The sequence below is a fragment of the Chiloscyllium plagiosum genome, unplaced genomic scaffold (genome assembly GCF_037043375.1).
Source record: "Chiloscyllium plagiosum isolate Xiang-an unplaced genomic scaffold, Cpla_swu_hap1 HiC_scaffold_42, whole genome shotgun sequence".
In the NCBI taxonomy this organism is placed as follows: domain Eukaryota; kingdom Metazoa; phylum Chordata; class Chondrichthyes; order Orectolobiformes; family Hemiscylliidae; genus Chiloscyllium; species Chiloscyllium plagiosum.
The window spans coordinates 4,428,569-4,450,983 of record NW_028270180.1 but is presented as its reverse complement, the minus strand read 5'-3'; the positions used below and the strand labels follow the sequence as shown (position 1 = coordinate 4,450,983).

At 42.1% G+C, this 22,415-nt stretch overlaps 1 protein-coding gene and 1 long non-coding RNA gene across 3 annotated transcripts in view; one reads left to right on the top strand and one right to left on the bottom strand.

The window, feature by feature from the left end:
- Positions 1-22,415, top strand: part of LOC148137549 (uncharacterized) — a 132,064-nt gene that overhangs the window by 35,484 nt on the left and 74,165 nt on the right. The gene's annotated exons all lie outside the window — the stretch shown is intronic.
- Positions 1-22,415, bottom strand: part of fes (FES proto-oncogene, tyrosine kinase) — a 57,436-nt gene that overhangs the window by 32,235 nt on the left and 2,786 nt on the right. For both annotated transcript variants that reach the window (XM_043680483.2, XM_043680484.2), the window contains exons 2-4: positions 6,952-7,193; positions 5,562-5,735; positions 2,333-2,429 (exon numbers count right to left, since the gene is read on the bottom strand). In XM_043680483.2, coding sequence (XP_043536418.1) covers positions 2,333-2,429; positions 5,562-5,735; positions 6,952-7,176 — 496 coding nt within the window. In that variant the 5' untranslated portion in view covers positions 7,177-7,193. The remainder of the gene's footprint in view (positions 1-2,332; positions 2,430-5,561; positions 5,736-6,951; positions 7,194-22,415) is intronic.

The following is a 22,415-nucleotide window of genomic DNA, read 5'->3' as shown; positions in this document are numbered from 1 at the left end:
TAAGTAAAAAGTCCTTTGAAGGATAACAACTTGTGTTTATAAGGAACCAGTAAAATAGTAAAATGTAGCAGAGCTTCATAGGAATGATTGTAAAACAATATGACATAAAACACAAGGGACAGAATCTTATATGGGTCTGAGTGACATGGGCTACAACAAGATTTGTGACAGAATCAAGCATCAAGTGCAGAGAGGCCCATCTGAGTACTGGGGGCAACTCACACCATGTTTCAATGTTTTTCAAAAATGGCTTGGCAAGATTTTGATTAGGCAACAGCAAGTTGATAATTGATTATTGTTTGTTAAATACTTTGTTAACAGCCCCAACTAGCTTCATTAATATTCAGTCTCCCATCTTATTAAACGCAGCAACAAGCTAGGTCTCAGAAAACTCTCAGGGCAAGTTCCATGGGCACTGGCAATATGCACCCCATGTCTATAGACATTTGCATCCATTCAGCTCCTGACCTTGTTACAGCCTTGGTTCAAACATGAAAACAATAAAAGGTGAATTCCAGAGGTGAGGTGAGAATGACAGCCTGAGATTTCCAGGCTGCATTTGACAGAATGTGGCATCAAGAGGCCTGGCAAAACTGCAATCAGTGGGAATTGGGAAACACTGTCCGCTTGGAGTATACCTTATACACAGGAAGATGGTTATATTTGACGGAGGTCAGTCATCTCAACTCCAAGAATCTCTGCAAGAATTCCTCAGGGTAGCGTCCTAGTGGACTGGTCCAATTGTATCTCAGGCTATTCACTTGCTCTCGTAGCCCTCACTCACTCTGAGCCTACCTGGATGCTCATAGCATTTCTGCCTTGTATTGTCTTCCCTTGCCTTTTTGTGTTTTGCCTCCTCATCCAGAGATACCAGATCTATATTACTGCTGCAAAAAAGTCCCAACGAACTATGTATATTGGAAATCAGAAACAAAAACAGAAGTAGCTGGAAAAGCTTAGCAGGTCTGGCAGCATCTGTGGATAGAAAGGAGTTAGTGTATCGGGTTCTGAGGAAGCGTCACTGGAACCAAAATGTTAACTCTGCTTTCTGTCTACAAATGCTGCCAGAGTTGCTAAGTTTCTGCAGCAATTCTGTTTTTATTTCATAGCACTGCTGTTCAGCACAAACACAAGCCAGGAAGCTTGTCATAGTTGTCAGCAGGTCTCAGTCAAGTTGTAGGGTATAGCCTTCACTCAGGGGCTTCCTGCACAGTAAGTTAAAGACATCTTCCAATACTAGTCCAGGACCTGCTTGGATCAGTCACAGTCAGATAGATTCCTCGTAAAGGGTGAGGACCTAAATGATAGGCAGACCACTACTTGTTTTGACTCTTTCTGTCCTATTGTAGGCTGTTTTCTTTACGGAATGAGAGAAAGGTGGGTTAAAGGAGATGAAAGTGGATGGCACAGCTATTATTTTTGGTGCAGGTGAGGAGGTGTCCCAAGTGAGTGAGTAGGCAGTGCAGAGGGCATGCAGAAGTAGTGATGTGAGGGTTAGGGTCAGTGAGATCGAGTGAGGAAGATGCTGCAGGCAACAGAGAGTGTGGTAAAGCATGAGTCTTGGTGGGAGGTGCATATTCTAGCAGAGCTAGAGTGAGTGTGAGCTATCTGGGAGAAAATGGTGGCACTTACCCTGGCAGAATGGAGAAGGATATTGACATTCTTCTGACATTGCTGAGCATTGATCCAGAGACGGCTGAGAGTTCTTTAACCTGGGTATCAATGTTAGGTGAGACTGGCATGGTCTGTTATTGTGGCCCCCACTACTTGTCCTGGGAGGGGAAAGTTCCGTGCTAACACCACCCCATCCTGCAGGACCTCCAAAAACTTGCCCATAAAGCAGGGTGCCAATTTTCCCCTCTCATTTCCAGGACAAATCTCAACAACCATACAGAGCAGCTCCAGACTGACAAGGCTTGTCCAGGTGCCCCATGGGCTTTCCAATAAGGTGTGGTGCAAGTAAAGCCAGATTTTCGGCAGGTACCTGCTGAGTGGGAAATTATTCTGGCAAGGGAGCATGGTAACAGGAGGTGCACATTGAATGTAAGACACAGCATAGGGACGTGGTAGATAATTAATGTGGCACGTTTGTAAGATATAGCGAGAACCTGCTCAGCCTCATGGCGACAAATCCTCCAAATACCTCAGATTTAGCCAAAAAGACTGAGTAAGTTTAGGACAGGTGACTAAAAGCTTGAAGACAGTGTCTCAAGTAAGAGTAGTGTCCCAAGGTGAGAACGACTTGACTCTGTGAGGCTGTAATGTACTGTTCCATACTGCTTTACCTGTCTGGTTTCTCATGCCGTCTCCTGTTTCTTATTGTCACCCTCACCTTTACTGGCCTCCTGGAACTTTCGCTTTGCTGCATTCATCTCTTTAGCTTGTTGCCGATACTGCGACTTCAGCTTCTCAATTTCACTCTGTGTATTCTGTAATTCACAGCAGCTTCAGTTAAACACACCAACACAAAGTCAAATGCTGACTCAAATATTGTTAAACTCAGCTATTTCAAATAAACTAATATTAGCACAAAATTCTGGTAAGACTAAGGTCACTGGTGAGAATGCTACATAGGTTGATATAATGGGTAGAGTCAGTGATAGGTGAGAATACACACAGCTGTAGGAGGGGGATTAAATGGGTGATGGAGTATACAGGGGGCAGTGGGAAGGGATTTAATGAATGGGTAGAGTCAGTGATTGGGGGGGGAGTGTACGTAGGGCTGTTGGAGGGGATTAAATAGGTGGGTAGAGACATTGCAGACTAAGCAGTCTACATCATTCTTCTTGCAAGGGTTGATGAGTACTCTGGACCTTTCCCAGGACTTGCCATTGATTGTTATAAAAACCTTTGTTTGCCATTGCTGCCCAGTGAGATTTACAGCTGATTAACAATGATGAAACAGGCAGTAGGAGGAGGGATTCAGAACAGCAGTTTGGGAAGTGGGAAGGATGCTCTGCCGAAGGAGCGACAGAAGGATTCCACAGTAAACATACCTCCTTTAGCTAACTGGATAGAATAACCACTTTTTGCCAGCAGAGGGGAAAGGGAGAGGAAACATAAGAAAGGGAAATATTTCTAAAAATGTGGGATTAATTGGATAGTGCTTTCAAAGTCAGCACAGACATGAGGGGCTGAATGGTCTCCTCAAATGGGTGATTCAGTGACAGTAAAACATTAATTGTCTTTGTTTAGTGGAGTTAATGATGTAAGGCTTCTCCTGATAATATATATCAACATCCATCCAAACAGTGATGATCAGATTAACATAATTAATGCACCTGTAAACACTGGGAAAGGTTATGTCCTCAGCAAACTAGTTTCTAAAGTATCTTTCCTTTACATTGTAACTATAGTTACTATATTTTGTCACTTGCAAAAGGCACAACTGATAGCACAGGATTTCAAAGATTCCTGGCATAAAGTGGCAAACATTCGAAGAATTACAAAAGTGAAGACAGTAGCAGTGCTGAGAGAGATCAAAACGACCAAATTGGTGGATGCTAGCAGAGGAACTAAGAGCCATGAAGGGAGTGGAGCGAACTGTAGGACTGTTAAAGACCCATTCATCCCGCCCACGCATTCCCTGTGGGAGCATCAGGAGAGAGAGCAGTCCAGTTTCAAAATGGCTTGCTAAAATGTGACTAGGGAATGGGGTTGCCAATATTCCAGGATTTTCAAAGTTTGTGAGAAGATTTGTAGCTCGGGTGCTCGTTGTTGTGGTTCTGTTTGCCGAGCTGGGAATTCGTGTTGCAGACGTTTCGTCCCCTGTCTAGGTGACATCCTCAGTGCTTGGGAGCCTCCTGTGAAGCGCTTCTGTGATCTTTCCTCCAGCATTTGTAGTGGTTTGAATCTGTCGCTTCCGGTTGTCAGTTCCAGCTGTCCATTGCAGTGGTCGGTATATTGGGTCCAGATCGATGTGCTTATTGATTGAATCTGTGGATGAGTGCCATGCCTCTAGGAATTCCCTGGCTGTTCTCTGTTTGGCTTATCCTATAATAGTAGTGTTGTCCCAGTCGAATTCATGTTGCTTGTCATCTGCGTGTGTGGCTACTAAGGATAGCTGGTCGTGTCGTTTCGTGGCCAGTTTGTGTTCATGGATGTGGATCGTTAGCTGTCTTCCTATTTGTCCTATGTAGTGTTTTGTGCAGTCCTTGCATGGGATTTTGTACACTACATTGGTTTTGCTCATGCTGGGTATTGGGTCCTTCGTTCTGGTGAGTTGTTGTCTGAGAGTGGATGTTGGTTTGTGTGCTGTTATGAGTCCTAGTGGTCGCAGTAGTCTGGCTGTCAGTTCGGAAATGCTCTTGATGTATGGTAACGTGGCTAGTCCTTTGGGTTGTGGCATGTCCTCGTTTCGTTGTCTTTCCCTTAGGCATCTGTTGATGAAATTGCGCGGGTATCCGTTTTTGGCGAATACATTGTATAGGTGTTCTTCTTCCTCTTTTTGCAGTTCTGGTGTACTGCAGTGTGTTGTGGCCCTTTTGAATAGTGTCTTGATGCAACTTCTTTTGTGTGTGTTGGGGTGGTTGCTTTCGTAGTTCAGGACTTGCGTCTGTGTGAGTGGCTTTCCTGTATACCTTTGTGGTGAATTCTCCATTCAGTGTTCTCTGTACCATCACGTCTAGGAATGGGAATTGGTTGTCCTTTTCTTCCTTTCTAGTGAATCGGATTCCTGTGAGTGTGGCGTTGATGATCCGGTGTGTGTTCTCTATTTCTGTGTTTTTAATGATTATAAAGGTGTCATCCACATATCTGACCCAGAGTTTGGGTTGAATTTGCGGTAAGACTGTTTGTTCTAATCTTTGCATTACCGCTTCTGCTATGAGTCCAGAGATGGGTGAGCCCATGGGTGTGCCATTGATTTGTTCATATATTTGGTTGTTGAATGAGAAGTGTTTTGTGAGGCACAGGTCCAGTAGTTTGAGTATGCCGTCTTTGTTGATAGGTTCAACGTCCTGTTGTCTGTTCTTTATGTCCAGCAGGTTGGCTATTGTTTCTCTGGCTAGGGTTTTGTCGATAGAGGTGAACAGTGCCGTTACATCGAATTCGACTGGGACAACACTACTATTATAGGACAAGCCAAACAGAGAACAGCGAGGGAATTCCTAGAGGCATGGCACTCATCCACAGATCAATCAATAAGCACATCGATCTGGACCCAATATACCGGCCATTGCAATGGACAGCTGGAACTGACAACCGGAAGCGACAGATTCAAACCACTGTCAAAACTCTTTTTGTAGAGAACTAGATTGGAAATCTGGAACCCTCTCCCCACAAGAATTCCTGAGGCTGAGGGTCACTTGATAATTTCAAATTGGAGTAGATTGAATTTTTTTGTTTCGACAACTGCTGTGAAGGTTATGGAACCAAAGGAGATTTATAGGGAATCTTGAAGTGGGATCAAGCAAAAAAAACATCTTAACCAAGCGATCAGAGAATATTTGGAAGAAAACTGAAGATCAGGTAAGTATTATGAATGTTTAAAGGTATGTAAGCAGAAAAGTTTTGATTCACATTTCTAAAATATTGACGAGATAAATGGCCTGCTTTTTTACCTTGATCACCTCCTGGTTAATCTGTTGCCACTGTTCACTGTAGCTCTTCTTCAGCAGTTGTTTATCACGGATTAACAGTGTTAGTTTGTTAATTGGACCAGAGTTCAGATCCTCTGAATGTTTCCGCATCATTCGGCTCAAAACCTCAGTCTGATTAACAATCATTGACCAGGACTGAAAGAGCAAACATTTTTAACATTAGTGATTCTCACACCTCACACTCCCTGCAAGATGTGGTGCTGCAAACCACAAGCAATGAAAATGACATAAAGGAACAGCATGAAGAAAAACTACCACCAATAAAATTTAACACAAAGCAGAGAAGAAACAATTAGATACTTGATTGAGTGGATTGGGGGGGGGGGGGGGGGGGCTGACGGGGGGGAGGTGGGAGAGGTGGAGATAGTAGAAAAGGAAGCTTTACTCTGTATCTAATCCTGTGCTGTCCCTGTGGTGAGAGTGTTTGATGGGGACAGTGTCAAGGAAGCTTTACTCTGTCAACAGCTGCTTTCTCGTTAGGTGGTGCTTTAACCGGAGGGTCGGCACATCTCAGGCAAGGGGAGAAGTTGTAAAGGAAAGAACTTCATAGTAACCTCAGTTGGTGAGCAAACTGAACGTACACTGTTGTTCTCACTGCATTGCAAACCAGCCATCCAGCTAACTGAGCTAATCAACTGTCCCTATAAGGGTAGTGTTTGATGGTGACGGTATGGGGGGTGCTTTGTTGAATATGTAGTCCCGTACTGTACTATCCTGGCAGCATTTGATAGGGCCAGTGTAGAGGAAGCTTTACCCTGTATCTAACCCTGTGCTGTACCTGCCCTGGGAGGGTTTGGTGGGGAAAGTGTCGAAAGAGCCTTACTTTCAGTTTAAAAGAGTAGAGTGAGTTTCTCTACACCTAATCCTGTGCTGATTTAATGTGAATATCAGGGCCTACTCTGCAGCAAGGTAGGTGAGAAAGACCAGCAAATTTGCACCATCATAAAATAACAGATAATTGTTTTTTATTACATTGTTTGAGAGATAAATATTGGCCTTGACACTGGGAAGAAGCTCCTTGTCTTTTTTGAAATGATGCGCTGGGATCTTTTAATTCCACCTGAGAGGCTAGACTCAGTCTCCTCATAAGATGTTGTCTAAACGATGGCACCTCCAACAGTTCAGCACTCTCTCAGTACTGCATTGAAATGTAGCTAAGATTTTGGTGTTGAAGTATGCTCAACCCCATAAACTCATAAATCTGAAGCAAGACTAATAGCTATTGAGCCACAGCTGAAGTTTGTAGCTTGTTTGATTCAGTACCACAGCGGGCATGGTTTTCACCCACCAAGCCACTGTCCTGTCACTGTTGTAAACCAGACAAAGCCCTAGATCATTGGGTCCTTCCTACCTTGTTGACCTGACTGATATAATCAAGTCCTCCAGCTTGCTGGCTGCTTTCTTGTTTCTCGACTTGAGAGAACATTTGGTGAAGTAACCCCGAGTATTCCTTGTCACTCCTCACTCGATAGCTCATCCACTTCTTCATGGTCTCCATCAACCGGACCTCTGAATCCTGTAATCGTAGCAGCATGGTGTGTCCCTGGGGACACCAGAGATCAGAGCTGAACCCCATTGTCCTACAAACTTGACCTGACATGAAGAAGTAAATAAAACACAACTTAGGAAGATAAGAACATGCTGAGAGGATCACTGACATCCCAACAAGAATCTTACACTTTCAGCAACTCAGCTGAAACTGAGCCTTCTAAATAAATTGATAGCTCCAGAATATCAGTTTGGCTTAGTGGGCAATACTCTAAGCCTTGGGAGATTTGGGCAGTTTGGTTACCATGGTGATTTAGGCACTGTACATATTCACACAAGGCTGCCAATGTTCTTTTAACAAAAGAACACAAATTTATTATCCAAAAGTGGAGGGGGAGGAGCCATATATATGATAATTTAGAAAGATCATAACATAAACAGAAAACATTTAACCAATTTCCCAGAAACATCCTTTACAGTTATTCAATCACAGTGAAGCATCATTCCTCTCTTTAATCTAAGGTTTTTAGCTCAACTGACTCTTTCCAGCTCCGATTGCTCAGAGACTTCTTTCCAGGCCTGACAACCTGGATTTCTTTTCAGTTATCACAACCTGCAGATTTGTACAAAAACTGCTCTCCTGCTTTAAGGTCTTTGCATCTTGTGAACGAAACATGAGTGGCCCCTAACCACGTATTTATCATAAATCAACTATCTCTAGTTCACTGCTCCAAATGTCTCTCTGAACTTTGTTAATAAAACCAAGTCACATTCATCACACTTAAAACTAAGTCTCTTTCCTCCACTTTTAATTGAAATTCTCATTTTATAATAATGTAGATCTTTATCCTACATTATATTTTGTACAAGTTTGCTGTATGTGCATTGACTGCTGCATTCCAAAGATTATAACACAAGAATGAAAATCTCAACTAATGTCATTTACTGAGAGGATGTGCATGTTCACAGTGCATAACTCAGAATATCAGCAACTTCAAGAAAGAAATTGTTAGTTATGTACCTGCAACAATAGCTGAGAAGGGATTATCAAATATTGTTCATATATTCCTCAGACACCAATGTTATATTGTTATATTAAAAGTCACAATAATCCCAGAGGACCATAGGGCTGCTCTCTCATTAGAGAGATGAGCTTGACGGTGGTTTAATCTGAGAGACACGAGGCCTCAGTAAAGGGGAGAGATTGAGAAAGAGAGCTGTTGATGGTAATCTCAGTCAGTACCAGAAACTTTTATAGTTATATTATTCATGGAGCGTTTCGAACTAATTTTTATTTTAAATTTTATGCCATCCTGGGCTAAATAATAACTGGAGATATATCGTTATCTCAACAGCATTCTTGGAAAGATGCGCTATAGGATCACTTAGAAAAACCAACTACTAACTACCCAGGAATTACCTGAACTTTAAACTTAGAATGGAAATTACCCATCATCCAGAAAACTCAAAATGTTTCTGACTTGTTAGAGTCATTTACACACTTCCTGGACAGTCACCCAGGAAAGGTGAGTGGGATTAAAAACTCCTCTAACCCCTGGGTATCAATAAAATTTAGAACCTTCCCTGAATTATCACTGCAATAACCCCATCCCCCCAATCTCGCCTCCTGACAACTCCAATTCCAACAGATACAGCATCACACATTGCACCCCATCCCAGCTTCCTCCCAGAACTAAACAGAGCCAATACCACCCCTGATCTGAACCCCCTGGAGACACCCTCCTTAACCTCATTGTCTGACCCAACATACTCCCACATTCACCTGACGACCTAACCCTTTACCCACATATTTGCCATTCTACCCAATCACCTGCCTGCCAAACTATCCTTCCACTTATATCGACATCCTACATACATCCCTGAGATTCCAAAACCACCCCACAACCATCCACCTGGCATTCTACCTCACCTCCACCCACCAGGCCATTCTACCCTCACCACATGTTCACCCTCCATGCATTCTATTGCTTCTCCCACCCACCCGGCATCCTATACCTCATCCCCTTACCAGCATCCTCAATTTCCAAACCTCCCCACCTCACACACACACCCTCCACCGGAACACCCTGACACCCAGCTTGCATTCTGTACTGACCCTCCAACAGCATGACAGACTGTCATGGCGCTCCCTCATTGCTGATTCCCTGACAGTGCGCACTCTCTCTATATTGATCTAGAGTGTCAGCTTGAATAGTACAGTGACAGTGAGGTGCTCCCTCAGTGCTGACCCTCTGACAGTGCAGTTCTCCCTCAGTGCTGAGAGCTCGGACAGTGCGGTGCTCCCTCAAGAGCTGACCTGGACTGCCAGCCTGGACAATATAGTGATCTGCTGGGCATGGAGTGATCGCCTGCCTGGGCCTCCTGAATGCTCAAACAACAGAACCACTTTGGCTGGGTGACCTCTGGATCAGATGGGGGTCTCCATTTAAACACTCATATGACAAATGTGTGGTACTGGGAGAAACCCTCATGAACCCTATGTCCTGGTACTGCCTTCCTGACAGCTGAGAAGAAACTGGAATTAATTAGCTGTTTGCAGGAGGTTAATAACGAAATATTTAGTATCTGAATGCTGGATACAGAACCAAAGATATGAATTTAAAAACCTCAACAGGAAATGGCAAGAATATAACTTCCATGATCATTTGTTAATCTACACTGTAAAATCTAAAGAGTTTGAATTTATATAGTACTGTTTATAATCAGAAAGTCCGAAAGTGTTTTTTTAGCCACAGAGTTACCTGTCAAATTGTAGTCATAGCAGTACTGTGGAAGGATGGCAGCTGCTTAGTGTATTGTAAGACAAATTCTCTCAAACAGCCATGTGATAATGAACTGGTCATCTGTTCTTGTGATGTTATATGAGGCATAAATATTGCCCTCACACGGAGGAGAATTCCTTTCCTCCTCTTCAAATTGTGGGATTAATAACATTCACTACAGATGGCAAATTGGAACCCTGTCCAATATCTCATTTGAAAGATGACACTTCCTCTAACATAGCATTCCCTCAATACAACAACAGAGAATGAGCCTGACACCGGGATATTGGCCGTTAAGTCTCTGAAGTGGGACTTGAACCTACAAACCCAGCTCTCTGCAGAGGTGTAAATGCAACTCACTGAATCACAACTTCAAGAGATGAAAAGAGCCACTTTTCCAAAATACCAATAGAGTCTCTAGCTTGGTGCTGCAGTGAATGTCGGTGTAAACACATGCAAAATTGGAGTGGAATAGGCTATAGTTAACCTTTATAACTATACTGTTGTTTTTGAGTTAAAGATTAAACAACAATGAGATATAATGACTAAATATCAGTGAAATAATTGTGTAAAATGCCTTACCTTACGATTTCTGAATCTTAATCTCTGGAACTATCATTACAACTTTGCATACAGGATGAAGCTGGAACCAAACAGCATTCACTCCAATTGCAGCTGGTAGCTGGCATGGGCAAGCATTTGATATTATCATAAAGAAACTCAGAGTCACAACCCCTCAGACACAAAAGAGCTGCTGGTCACAGGATGCAGGATAATATCAGTGTTGTTACTGCACTAGTTTAACTGTCTTATCTTGTATCAAATTAAGAAAAATGTAAAAGGTTTACACAAAGATTCAGTTGGTAAGTGCACTGTCCAGTCTTTTACTGAACTTTACCTCTAGGCTGAAACTTGTAGAATGTGGTGTTACCTGTGACTTATGACCCTTTCTACAGCTCTACTGTTTGTTAGTACTACTGACTGTACTGAAATCTATCAGCTTTTCAAGTACATTTAACTCCCAACTCCAATTTTTGAACTCCATTATCCAACCCAGCAGTCCCAGGTCCAATGCCAATTGACTACCAGGCGTAGTCAATACTATGCCACCAGAGATTCTGTCTTTTGGATGAAATGTCAAACTAGCATAGGCCTTTTCTGCACGCTCATGTGGATGTATAAAATCTTGCAATATTATTAAAAGCAGGTAAGTTCTCCCCAGAATACTGGCCAATATTTATCTTTCAACGACATAACTAAAAACAAAAATTACTGATTTAGAACATAGAACATTACAGCGCAGTACAAGCCCTTTGGCCCTCGATGTTGCTCCGACCTGTCATACCAATCTGAAGCCCATGTAACCTACACTATTCCATGTACATCCATTTGTCTTGTATCTGTTTTTGGGACCTTGTAGAATTTGAATGCTTTCAACAACAATGACACTACCATAAGCACTTCATTGACTTCATTTTGGGAAACCCAGAGGTTACAAAAGGCAGTTTAGAAATTCAAGTCAGTTTTTTTTTTATTTGTACCAGCTCTCAGCCAGACCTACAGTTGGGGGAATATTGGGAAGGGTAGGGATGGGGAGTAGCATAACTGAGCTGACTGCAGAATCACCGCGCTGGAAAAATAAAGACAGGGGACCCTTTCCAAAACTTCTTAGAGTGACTGTTGGTAGTTCAGCATGCTACATGGAAAGGCATATACTAAATAGACTAGGTAAAAACAAGGACTGCAGATGCTGGAAATCAGATTCTAGGTTAGAGTGGTGCTGGAAAAACACAGCAGGTCAGGCAGCATCCGAGGAGCAGAAAATTGACATTTCGGGCAAAAGCCCTTCAAATGGAATAAAGTAAATAGACAAAAGGCCATTAATCCTTTAAAATACAGGTATCTCCCACTTTTCGAACATTTGCTTTACGCAATATTGCGTTTATGAAATACCTACATTAGCACCTATTTTCACAAATCCAAAGAGGATTTTCGCTTGTACGTAAAAACGATGATACTTTTTCCCATATAAATCATGCACCTTTGCTTTACGCCATTTTCAGCTTACGAAAGGTTTCCTGGGAAGGCTGCACTTTCATATAGTGGGGGCTACCTGTAAATGTATTAAGGTCAACAATAGGGACATTTTCTGAGTATCTATTGATGAGAAGGTGCTTCAAACCTTCAATTCATATTGAGGCTGGCCTCAAACGTTCATGGTTCTCAAATATGCAGGTGGAGTCCTTCACTTCCAACTCCTACCCGGACTAATTCAAACCCAAAGGTGAAATCAGGATCACCTGATCTGACTTCCAAAAGTTGAGCAACAGTTTCACATTGGCTATTTAGCTGGGTTGTCAACTCTGTTTGTTTATGTTCCTTCATCATGTGCCCTTCCAGCTACCAACCCCTATATCCCACTAGTGGTCCATCAACTACTAACAACCAACCAAAAAGAAAGCAATTCTGTTACTGGATAGAATTCATCCTTACTGTGGTTCAGTCTGCTTGTAGTTTGCCATCTCTCTCCAATACTACTACAGTGTTCAGAGAAGGCAAATTTCACTTAATTCCCTTATTTATGTTTCTCCTGGGCTTTGCTTGCTGCAGCCTAATCCTGGAGCTTAGTTGTCAATTCTTGGAGATTTTTGGGGCAATCGTGGAGTTTTGGCAACCCAAACATCCAGTGCTGTCGAACAGCACAGTTCATGGCTCAAACAGAAAATATCCAGCTGTCTGCACCTGGTCAAATTGCTCCCCCTCACATTCACCACAACAATCCCTGGTTCCTTCCTGTTTTAGCAGCTGCCTCACATCATTCATTGTGGTGTTCCTAATTTGGCATGCATTTGCTGGAGGTGCAAGCTCCTTAAGCAGCCCCTTTAGTCAGGAATGTGAGACTTAATACTCCCAGGCGCAGAATAACATTGCTGATTGGATACACAGCAAAGCAACTGTTCATACTGTGTGAAGAAAAGTCTGAAGGAATTCCAATCGAGTATAGTCAAGCGATCATGTTGCTATAACAGTGAATTGAGTGAGGTGAATTGTTTGCAAGTAATTTGTTCCCCAGTGCAAAGAGATCAAGTGCCAGGGAACAGAAAATAAGATGAACAGCAAAGTCAGAAACACTTAGCGGGTCAGTCTGCATCTGGAGAGGACAAACAAGCCGACCTTACAGACTTTGTCACAGAACTCAAAAACTACACAGCACAGTTCAAAAAGAAAAACAAAGAAAAGGGCAAAAAATGGAATATGCTTGCACACAAAAAAAATGAAGTTACAAACACACAAATACTCACATGGTGCAAACACACGATTGTGCAAGTCTCTAAATGCTTAGGTCCGAGCACTTAAATAGTGTGACATGAATGCATGTCTTGGGATCAGAGAAATTGAATGTGTTTTTAATCTGATGCAGTGCAACTTTAACTTCTTCAGAAAGCATGAGAGAAGTTATTGTAAAAAGCTCCCCTGTTTCCTTTAAGGAGAGATGACAGGGGTGGGGATGGGTGGAAATAGAGACAGAGAGACACGAGAACCCCTTAAACTTGACCTGATATAAAACCAAATCTCTGATCTTGATCTCGACTCAGTCCTCAGTTACAATAAGAGGGACCTCACAAAGAATCTCGTCATTATCACAATTCTGTTCATGGGAGCTTGTTTCCAACAAATTGACTGCAGCATTTACTGAGCACGACATGGTCGGAGGGTCAGCGCTGAGGGAGTGCTGCACTGTTATAGATACTGTATTTCAGAGATATGCTCCCTCAGGTTGACGTAAGAGATCCCATGGCACTTTTTCAAAAAGTTGGGGTTGCTCTCCCTAGTGTCCTGCTCAAGATTTATCTCTTGACTAGCATCACAGACTCAGATTTTGCTTGTCATGTTTACAATGCTGTCTGTGGGAGCTTGTCATGCACAAACCAGCTGCTAGGTTTCTGCATTCCAACAGTGACTACATTTCAAAATTACTCCATTGGCTGTAAAGTGGTTTGAAACATCCTGATGACATCAAAGGCACCATATAAATGCAAATATTTATTTTCTTTAACAGTTACTTCGGTTTTTCATAGAGGTACAACAAAACAAATATCAAAATGTAAACTCCAAGTTTAAATCAAGATATCCCTTACCTTCACAGTCTTGTTTTCTTAATTGCTGAAAGACAATTGCTGCACTATCAGATCATGCGGTATCTTAGACAGACCCTTTACTCAATTTCCTGTCTTTTCAACCAGTGGCCAGTACAACGGGTGCTGTTTGTCACACTTCAAACAGGTTGATAGAGGAGTTGCAACTAACCATTCAGTGTATAGCTTTACAAAGCAGATATATTTAAAATAAATTACAGACTGGGATTAAGGTGTCCAGCAACATGCTGCCCTCAATCCATCCTTGGATTACATGTCCTCCCAGTGGTCGTGGTGGTAATAGTGGTCAGGGGATTGGGGTGGTGGGGGTGGGGGGTTGAAATTGCTGACGTTGAGGAAATGGGCAGGGGCCATAGTTCAGGATGCATAGAAAAGCACTGCATTGTATAGACCCTTTCAAACTGATTGGATACTGATGTCTCAAAGTGCCTTGCATGGAACTTCTAAAATGTAGTCACACTCACGTAGACCCTCTCTCAGACACACACTCACGAACACATGTTCTGACACATGTTATATTCCATCACACTCAAATACTTGATCAAGCACGCACACAAGCAATCACACACACTCGCAATCACATGCAGACACTCACACTCTCTCTCTCCCCGTCACAAGCACGCGTACACACACACACACACACACAAGTCTTTGCGGTGAATTTGCATTTGCAGAATTGTAATTGCAGATACATTCTATTTTGTTCAAAAAGCACACAATCTGCAGGCAGGCAGTCCGTCCATGTTAAATTTTATTAATTCCTGCTTTGGAAATAGAACCAGTCTGGCTCAAGATTGGGATACAAACAAACTCTCATCTCACACTTTTAATGCATTGTCTGAGCTATCACATTTTTAAAAATAGAACTTCAAGTTGTCTCGAGAAATATGTAAGTTTTGGGATTTACATATTAATGAACTGAAACCTGCAACCCATTCTAAAAGATGAAAGACTTAACAGCAATTTAGGTTTGTTCAATATATCGTTTCAGTTGCATAACACTGTAATCTTTTGCTATAAATTCTGTGTCTTACGATCCTGTTACATAGCTACCTGATGAAGGGGCAGCACTCCAAAAGCTAGTACTTCCAAATAAACCTGTTGGTCTATAACCTGGTGTTGTGTGATTTAAAACTGTTCCAGAAAACATAGCACATAAGATTAGAAGAAATGGGAGGAGTAGGCCATACAGCTCTTCAAGCCTGCTCTTCCATTCACAAGATCGTAGTTGTTCTGTGGCCTGAACTCCACTTTTCTGATAGTTCTCCAGTAACTTTTAACTACCCTGGAAATCTGATTTAGCCTTGAATATATTCAAAGACCCAGCATTCATTGCTCATTTCAGAAGAGATTTCCAAAGACTAACCATTCTCTGAGGGAAGATTTGTTTCCTTATCTCAATCTTAAATTGGAAACCTTTTAATTTAAACTGTTTCTAGATTCCTCCAGTAGGAAAAACATCCTTCCATCATTTAACCTAATCAAGCTTCCTCTTAAGTTTCAAAAAGATCACCTCTCATTCTTCTAAACTCAATGAGTATAGGCCAAACCTGATAAACCTTCTTTCATAAGAAAACTCCAGCACAGCAAGCTCCCACAAATAGCAATATGATAATGTGATGATGTTGCTTCTGTAACAAAGTTCTGTTGTCCTTGGTTTGTTTTCAGTAAGTCATAAAGACACAGGTTCCGAAATTCTGTAGTTGATTTTTTTGAAGAAGCTTTTAAGGTATTAAAAAACACTTGCACAATGAAAGGGCAGTGGCCAGTTCTCCCAGCTCAGCTTTTCTCTGGTTTGTCTTTGGTTTGGTTTGGTTTGAGCAAGCAGTTAGTTGTGAAGCTGCTGGACCCAAAGAAGCAGGTCCATTCTGATCCTCCCCCTCTCTGACATCTCTCCTATAAGAACCTGTGTTGGATTTTTTCTTTTCTTTTGCAAAAGGGTGTTTATGGGGATCATTGCAAGTATTTGGAACATCATCATTAAGCTAGGATAAACTATTGGGTTTTCAGATATGTTAAGTTAATCAATATTCTGTCCTCTTTTGTTTGTGTTTCATTTGGTAATCTTGCAAATAAATTCTGTTTTGTTTAGTGGTTGGGCCAGCTGCATCACTCCTGCAATATCCACCTTACACCTGCTTAAAACAACTAGCAAAGTTAGGGTGCAGGCTGCATTCTTAAAATGTTTTGAGAGGGTCTGGCCTGGTCCATAACAAGAGTGACTGAATTACCTATTTTCTGGCACATTAATTGAGGGATTAAATGTTGGCCAGGATACCTCTGAGAATTCCTCTGGTTTTCTTCAAAGTAGTACCACAGGATATTTAGCACCCACAAGAGAGAAGATGGGACTTTGGCGTAATGTCTCATCAGGAAGATAGGACCTCTAGTGACAGTGCAGCACTTCGATTTGTTCTGGAGTGAGACTTGAACTTAGAAGCTTATGATTTGGTGGGTCTGACAAAGTGATGAGAGTGTTACCAATTAAGCACTGCCGATAGTGCCGAGATACAGGGTGTACAATGCTCATGAATGGTGTTTGGAGAAGTTGGAGAGCTTCTGAAAATCATAGGGGAAGTTCAAACAGAGTGAGCAACTGGTGAGCAATGTTTGAGGAAATAATGGCATTTAGTTTGTCAATTGAAAACCCAAATGTCATTTATTCTTGGATTAAAATTCTGTGAATTGTGAAGAATAAAGACACACAAACTAACTAAAACACAGCATTTTCCATGTAATATTTCAAATTTTTGTCAAGAAATAAGCCAGAAATCTGGAAATTAGCAGATGGAAAGGGAGGTGAGTGATGGAACACATCTGTGACTTGGAACCTGAGTGGAGATGACAGGAAGAATGGAGTTAGAACTTCCTGTTTCTGATACAATATCTGATGAAGAAAATGGAAGTTTTTAAAATCTAAACTAAAAACGTTCATTCCTAAATGGCAATGAAAAGTTTTCAACAAAATCAGCATAGTTCACTTCCTTTTTTTCGTTAAGATTAAGAAATTGCAAACTGCACAGATCTGCAGAATGCAAAAGTATTTTGCAAATACAAAATGTACAGGATTCAAGAAAAATAAGCTCCAGGATTCTCTTAAGCTGGACTTCAATGCTAAACAGGGCAATAGAGGGGTGAAGCTGGGAGGTGAATTACTGTTGTTATCAGACAAATTATTTGTGCAATATTTCTGTCATATAATGAACTATTAGTCAACCAACTATTTACTGGTAGTGTCGGTCAAAGGAAGGTCTGAGTATCAGTTCTTGCTCATCAAATAAAAACTGAAAGCACTGCAGATAACTGTTCTGAGGAAGGGTCACTCAATCCAAAATGTTAACATTGATTTCTCTCCATTGATGTTGCCAGACCTGCTGAGCTATTCCAGCAATTCCATTTTTGTTTCTTGCTCATCAAATACTTGATGTTTAATCTCCTGAGTAATCAAAGCAGAGGGGGTCACAAGACCAAAGACATGAGTTTCAAACCCAGCTCATTGTTTCAGGTTAGCAGTCTCTTTGTCATTACTGCAGTGAAGGGTCAGTCGAAATTATGTCTGGATCTGAATGGAACATGTAATGTTTTAAGGGGGTTAACAGGCTGGCTGCAGAGAGGCTATTTCCTGTGTCTGGTGAGTTTAGGACCAGAGGCACAACATCAGAGGGCTATGACATTCAGGACTGACTTTGCTCCAAGAATTGCGATTCTATGGAACATTCTATCCCAGAGGGATATGGAAGCTTAGTCATTTAAGAGAAGTTAATATATTATTTGGGTACCAAAAAAATTAAAGGGTAAAGGAATAGCACAGGGGAGGTATTGAGGTAAAAGCTTCCTCCTTTTTTTTGTGTTCTCACACAGTTTGAGCACATAAAGCTCCATGCCCAATATTGGGGGAGGTGAAGAATTAAGGCAAATGCTGTGATAATGGAAATAAAAATAAGATTCCTGAAGAAGGGCTCATGCCCAAAACGTCGATTCTGCTGCTCCTTGGATGCTGCCTGACCTGCTGCGCTTTTCCAGCAACACATTTTCAGCTCTGATCTCCGGCATCTGCAGTCCTCACTTTCTCCAATAAAAATAAGACAGTCAGAGATGCAGCAATGAAGCTTCATTTAGTCAAATCAAGGATGTAAAGAACAGGAGGGTGTATAGGATGAGACATATGGAGCTTAAGAGGAACAGAAGGAAAAGGAGAAAGGTTGAAAAATGTCCAACAATATTGATTCAGTCAGGTCAAGGGAGTAAACACAGAAAATGTGAGGGAGGAATGATAGGAATCTGGCAGCCACTGAAGGATTATAGCTCACATTTGGTGAATTCATCAATATTGCCAAAGGGCAGGTTCTAGCCCTGCAGATCGGAGATCTGCCAGCTATGCATTTAATGGGTAGAATAGGTTCCATGGGAGGGCTGATTGTCGCTAGCTAGTGGAAATTGTTGGGTGATTAGTTAAATGAACTTCTTTGTTGCATTGCTTTAAATTTCCACATTGATTTATTACTATCATGTGTACCAAGGTACAGTAAAAGGTGTTGTCTTGTGTGCAGGATACAATGTTACAGCTGCCAAGAAGCTGCAGAGATCAAGATTAACATTAAAAAGGTCCATTCAAAAATCTGATAACAGTGTGGAAGAAGCTGTTCTTGAATCTGTTAGTGTATACTGACTTTTATATCATATGTCTAATGGAAGAGGGTGGAAGACTGCTTAACCGGGGTGGGAGGGGTCTTTGATTATGTTGGTTGCTTTCCCGATGCAGTGGAAAGTATAGATGAAGTCAATAGACGGAAGGCTGGTTAGTGTGATGGACTGGGCTGTGTTCACAACTCCATTTTCTTTTGATCTTAGGAAGAGCAGTTGCCTTACCACACTGTGATACACTCAGACAGAATGCTTTCTATGGTGCAACAATAAAAATTTGTAAGAGTCTGTAGGAACATGGCGAATTTCCTTAGCCCCATAAGGAAGCCAAGCATTCTTAACCAGAGTGTCAATGTAGGTCAACCAGGCCAGATTACTGGTGATCGTCACTCCCAAGAACTTGACCATCTCCACCTCAGCACCATTGATGCAAACAGGTGTGTGCCTTCCACTCTGCTTCCTGAAGTCAATGACCAGCACCTTCATTTTGCTGACATTAATTGAGAGATTGTCGTCTTTACATTATGGCATTAAGCACTCAATCTCTTCCTCTACTCCATATCGTTGTTGTTTGAGATCTGACCTGCGACAGTGGTGTCATCAGCAAACATTCAATGGAGTTGGTGTGGAATTTGTCACACAGTCATGTGCATATAAGGAGTATAGTAGTTGGCTAAGTACACAGCTATGCAGGGCACCAGTGCTGAAGATTATTGTGGAGGTGGTGTTGGTCAGAAAGTTTAGAATCCAGCTATAGAGAGGGGAGCAGAGACCTAGGTCCTGAAGTTTGGAATTATGGTGTTGAAGGTGGAGCTGTAGTCAATAAGTAGGAACCTGACCTAGATATCCTTGTTGTCCAGATGCTCCAGAGATGAGTGTCAGGTCAGGAAGATGGTGTCTGCTGTTGACCTGTTGTGCCAGTAGGCGAATTGCAAGGGATCAAGGCAATCTGAGAGGCTGGAGATGATGTGAGCCATATCCAACCTCTCGAAGCACTTCATAGTTGTGGAGGTCAGATCCTCCTAACAGTGGTCATTGAGGCACGCTGTGTGATTTTTCTTTGGCATTTGGATGATGGTGGTCTTCTTGAAGCAGGTGGGGACTTCAGATTGAAGTAAGAAGAGGTTGAAGATCTCTGCAAATGGCTGGTTCACACAGGATCGAAGTGCATGGCTGTGGACTCCATCCAGGGCGGTCGCTTTCCAGGTGTTCAGTCTTAGATAGCCAATCTAACATCTGTGGTGATGACCAAGGATACAGGTGCATGTGAGGCTCATGGAATAGGTGAAATCATTTCACTGCCCTTCTGTTCATAGCTTTTATAAAGGGAAGCTCATCAGAAGGGAAGTACGGTTGCCTGTGATTCTGTTCAACTTTGCTTTGCAGCGTATTATGTCATGTAAACCTTGTTACAAACAACAGGTGTCCATGCGGTTGGTCTGGACATCAAGCAAAGTTTGGTATTGCCTCTTGGCGTCCCTGATGGCCTTGTGAAGGTCATACCTGGATTTCCTGTATAGGCCAGGGTCACCCAACTTGAATGCCTCAGATCTGGACTTCAGCAGGGAGTGGATCTCCCAGTTCCTCCATGGTTTCCAGTTGGGTAACATTCGGATTAACACTGAATGAACTCATTAAAATTATGAAGTATATTTATGAATGAAACACTTCAATGAAGTTTTAAATAATTTGAAAGTTTGTTTCAGCACAAGTCTGAAAGTTACCCCACATCAGCTTTAAAACCAATCCAATTACTGAACAAACTGAATGGTAATGTATCAGCATCTGGTTAAGGTGACCATCTAAGCGATATTGGCACCACACCCACCATCGATGCTCAGTACACACTGCTGCTGCTATCTACATCTTCTGTTCTTCAGAAATTCACCAAGGCTCCTTAGACAGCACATTCAAAACTCATGACCTCTTCCATCTGTAAGGACAAGTGTAGCAGATGCTTGGGAACACCACCACCTGCACATTCCATTCCAAGCCACTCACCATTCTGACTTGGAAATGTATTGGGAGAAAATGAGGACTGCAGATGCTAGAGTTCAGAGTCAAAAGTGTAGTGCTGGAAAAGGACAGCAGGTCAATCAGCATCCAAGGAGCAGGAGAATCGATGTTTTGGACATAAACCCTTCATCAGGCATGAAGTGTTTATGCCTGAAACATCGATTCTCCTGCTCCTTAGATGCTGCCTGACCTGCTGTACTTTTCCAGCACTACACGCTCAACTTGGAAATGTATTGCCATTCCTTCAGTCTCACTGGGTCAAAATCCTCTAATTCCCTCCTTATTGGTAAATCCTCTAATTCCCTCCTTACACCACACGGGCTGCAGCAGTTCAAGAAGACTGCTCACTACTGTCTTAAGGGCAACTCAGGATGAGCAATAAATATTGGCCAGCCAGCTACACCCATATCCCATAAATGAATAAAAAGAAGAAAAAAATTCTCAATCATTGTGAAGTGGGAGATGACACAGAGCAGAGTGACACTAGGCACACGGACACACAAGGTGGCTGCCGAGCTATCAATTGGCCACTTAACACATAAGATGGCCTCTGGACCACAATATGGAGAGAGACAGTAGAGCAAATACAGACACTTCCTGGGGCCACCAGAATGCCAGCACAATGTATTCACAACCTAGCTGATTAGTTTAAGGTGGGTGGGAGAAGAGAATACACATGAGTAATGTACACTGCCCGCCGAAGTGTCTGGGTCCAGCCAACACCTTTTATGGAAATGTTAACTGCTTGATACGGACTCAATAAAGAGTGCTAATAGCCAGAGCTGCTGTAATCATCCTTCTCTGGAAGAGCGATTAGTGCCCACTACTAGAGCAACGGACTTCTGCGCAGACACAGAAACTGACAATGTCTGAAACTAACAACAACTGTGCTGAAATTAACAAAGGCTGTGCTGGAACTGACAATGACTTGGTATCGCAACTATCAACGTTTCTGCAATGATTACCATGTTACAAAGACAATAATCTCATCACTGACCTATTGTATCACAAGATGTATAAAAGCATCATGACATGTGCTCCGGGTCGAGAGAAGAATCGCAGCTGACCACTGTACTGTTGGCATCTGTCTCTCTCCCCAGAGCTCCAGTATTGCAAAAAACTCTGTCATTGAACCCCGAGTCTGACTCAGTGGTTTTCCCCATAACAATTGGAAGAAAATCGTCTATTTAGTCCAGTCGGTAGCTTGACTTGGAATCATAAATTGTGCTTCAAAACTAATTTCAGCACTTGTGCAGAAATGAAGCTCACTTTTCCATGCATTGAGTTGTCAGTGAACCATCCACTGGACGATCAATTAAAGTAAGGTCTCATCGATCTCTTGTTTGTTACTGGGATGTGGGCATCGTAGGCTCAGCCAAGTATTTATTGCTCATCTCTATTTACCGTGAAACTGAGTGGCTTGCAGGGTCATTCCAGAGGACAGCTGAGAGTCAACCACACTGATGTGGGTTTGGAGTGATACGTAGGCCAGATCAGGTTAGAAAAGGTTAAGAACATTAATGAACCAGGCAGTTCAATGTTCAGGATTTGTCAATGTGAAAGGAAGGAAAGCAAATCTCATTCATTTGGATGAATCAAAGTGTTTCACAGCCAATATAGTATTTTTGATGTACAGTCACTGTTATACTGTCAGAAACGTAGCAAACAAATTGTGCATAAGATTCTACAAACAGCAATGAAATAAAAACCGGGTAATTCTGGTTGGG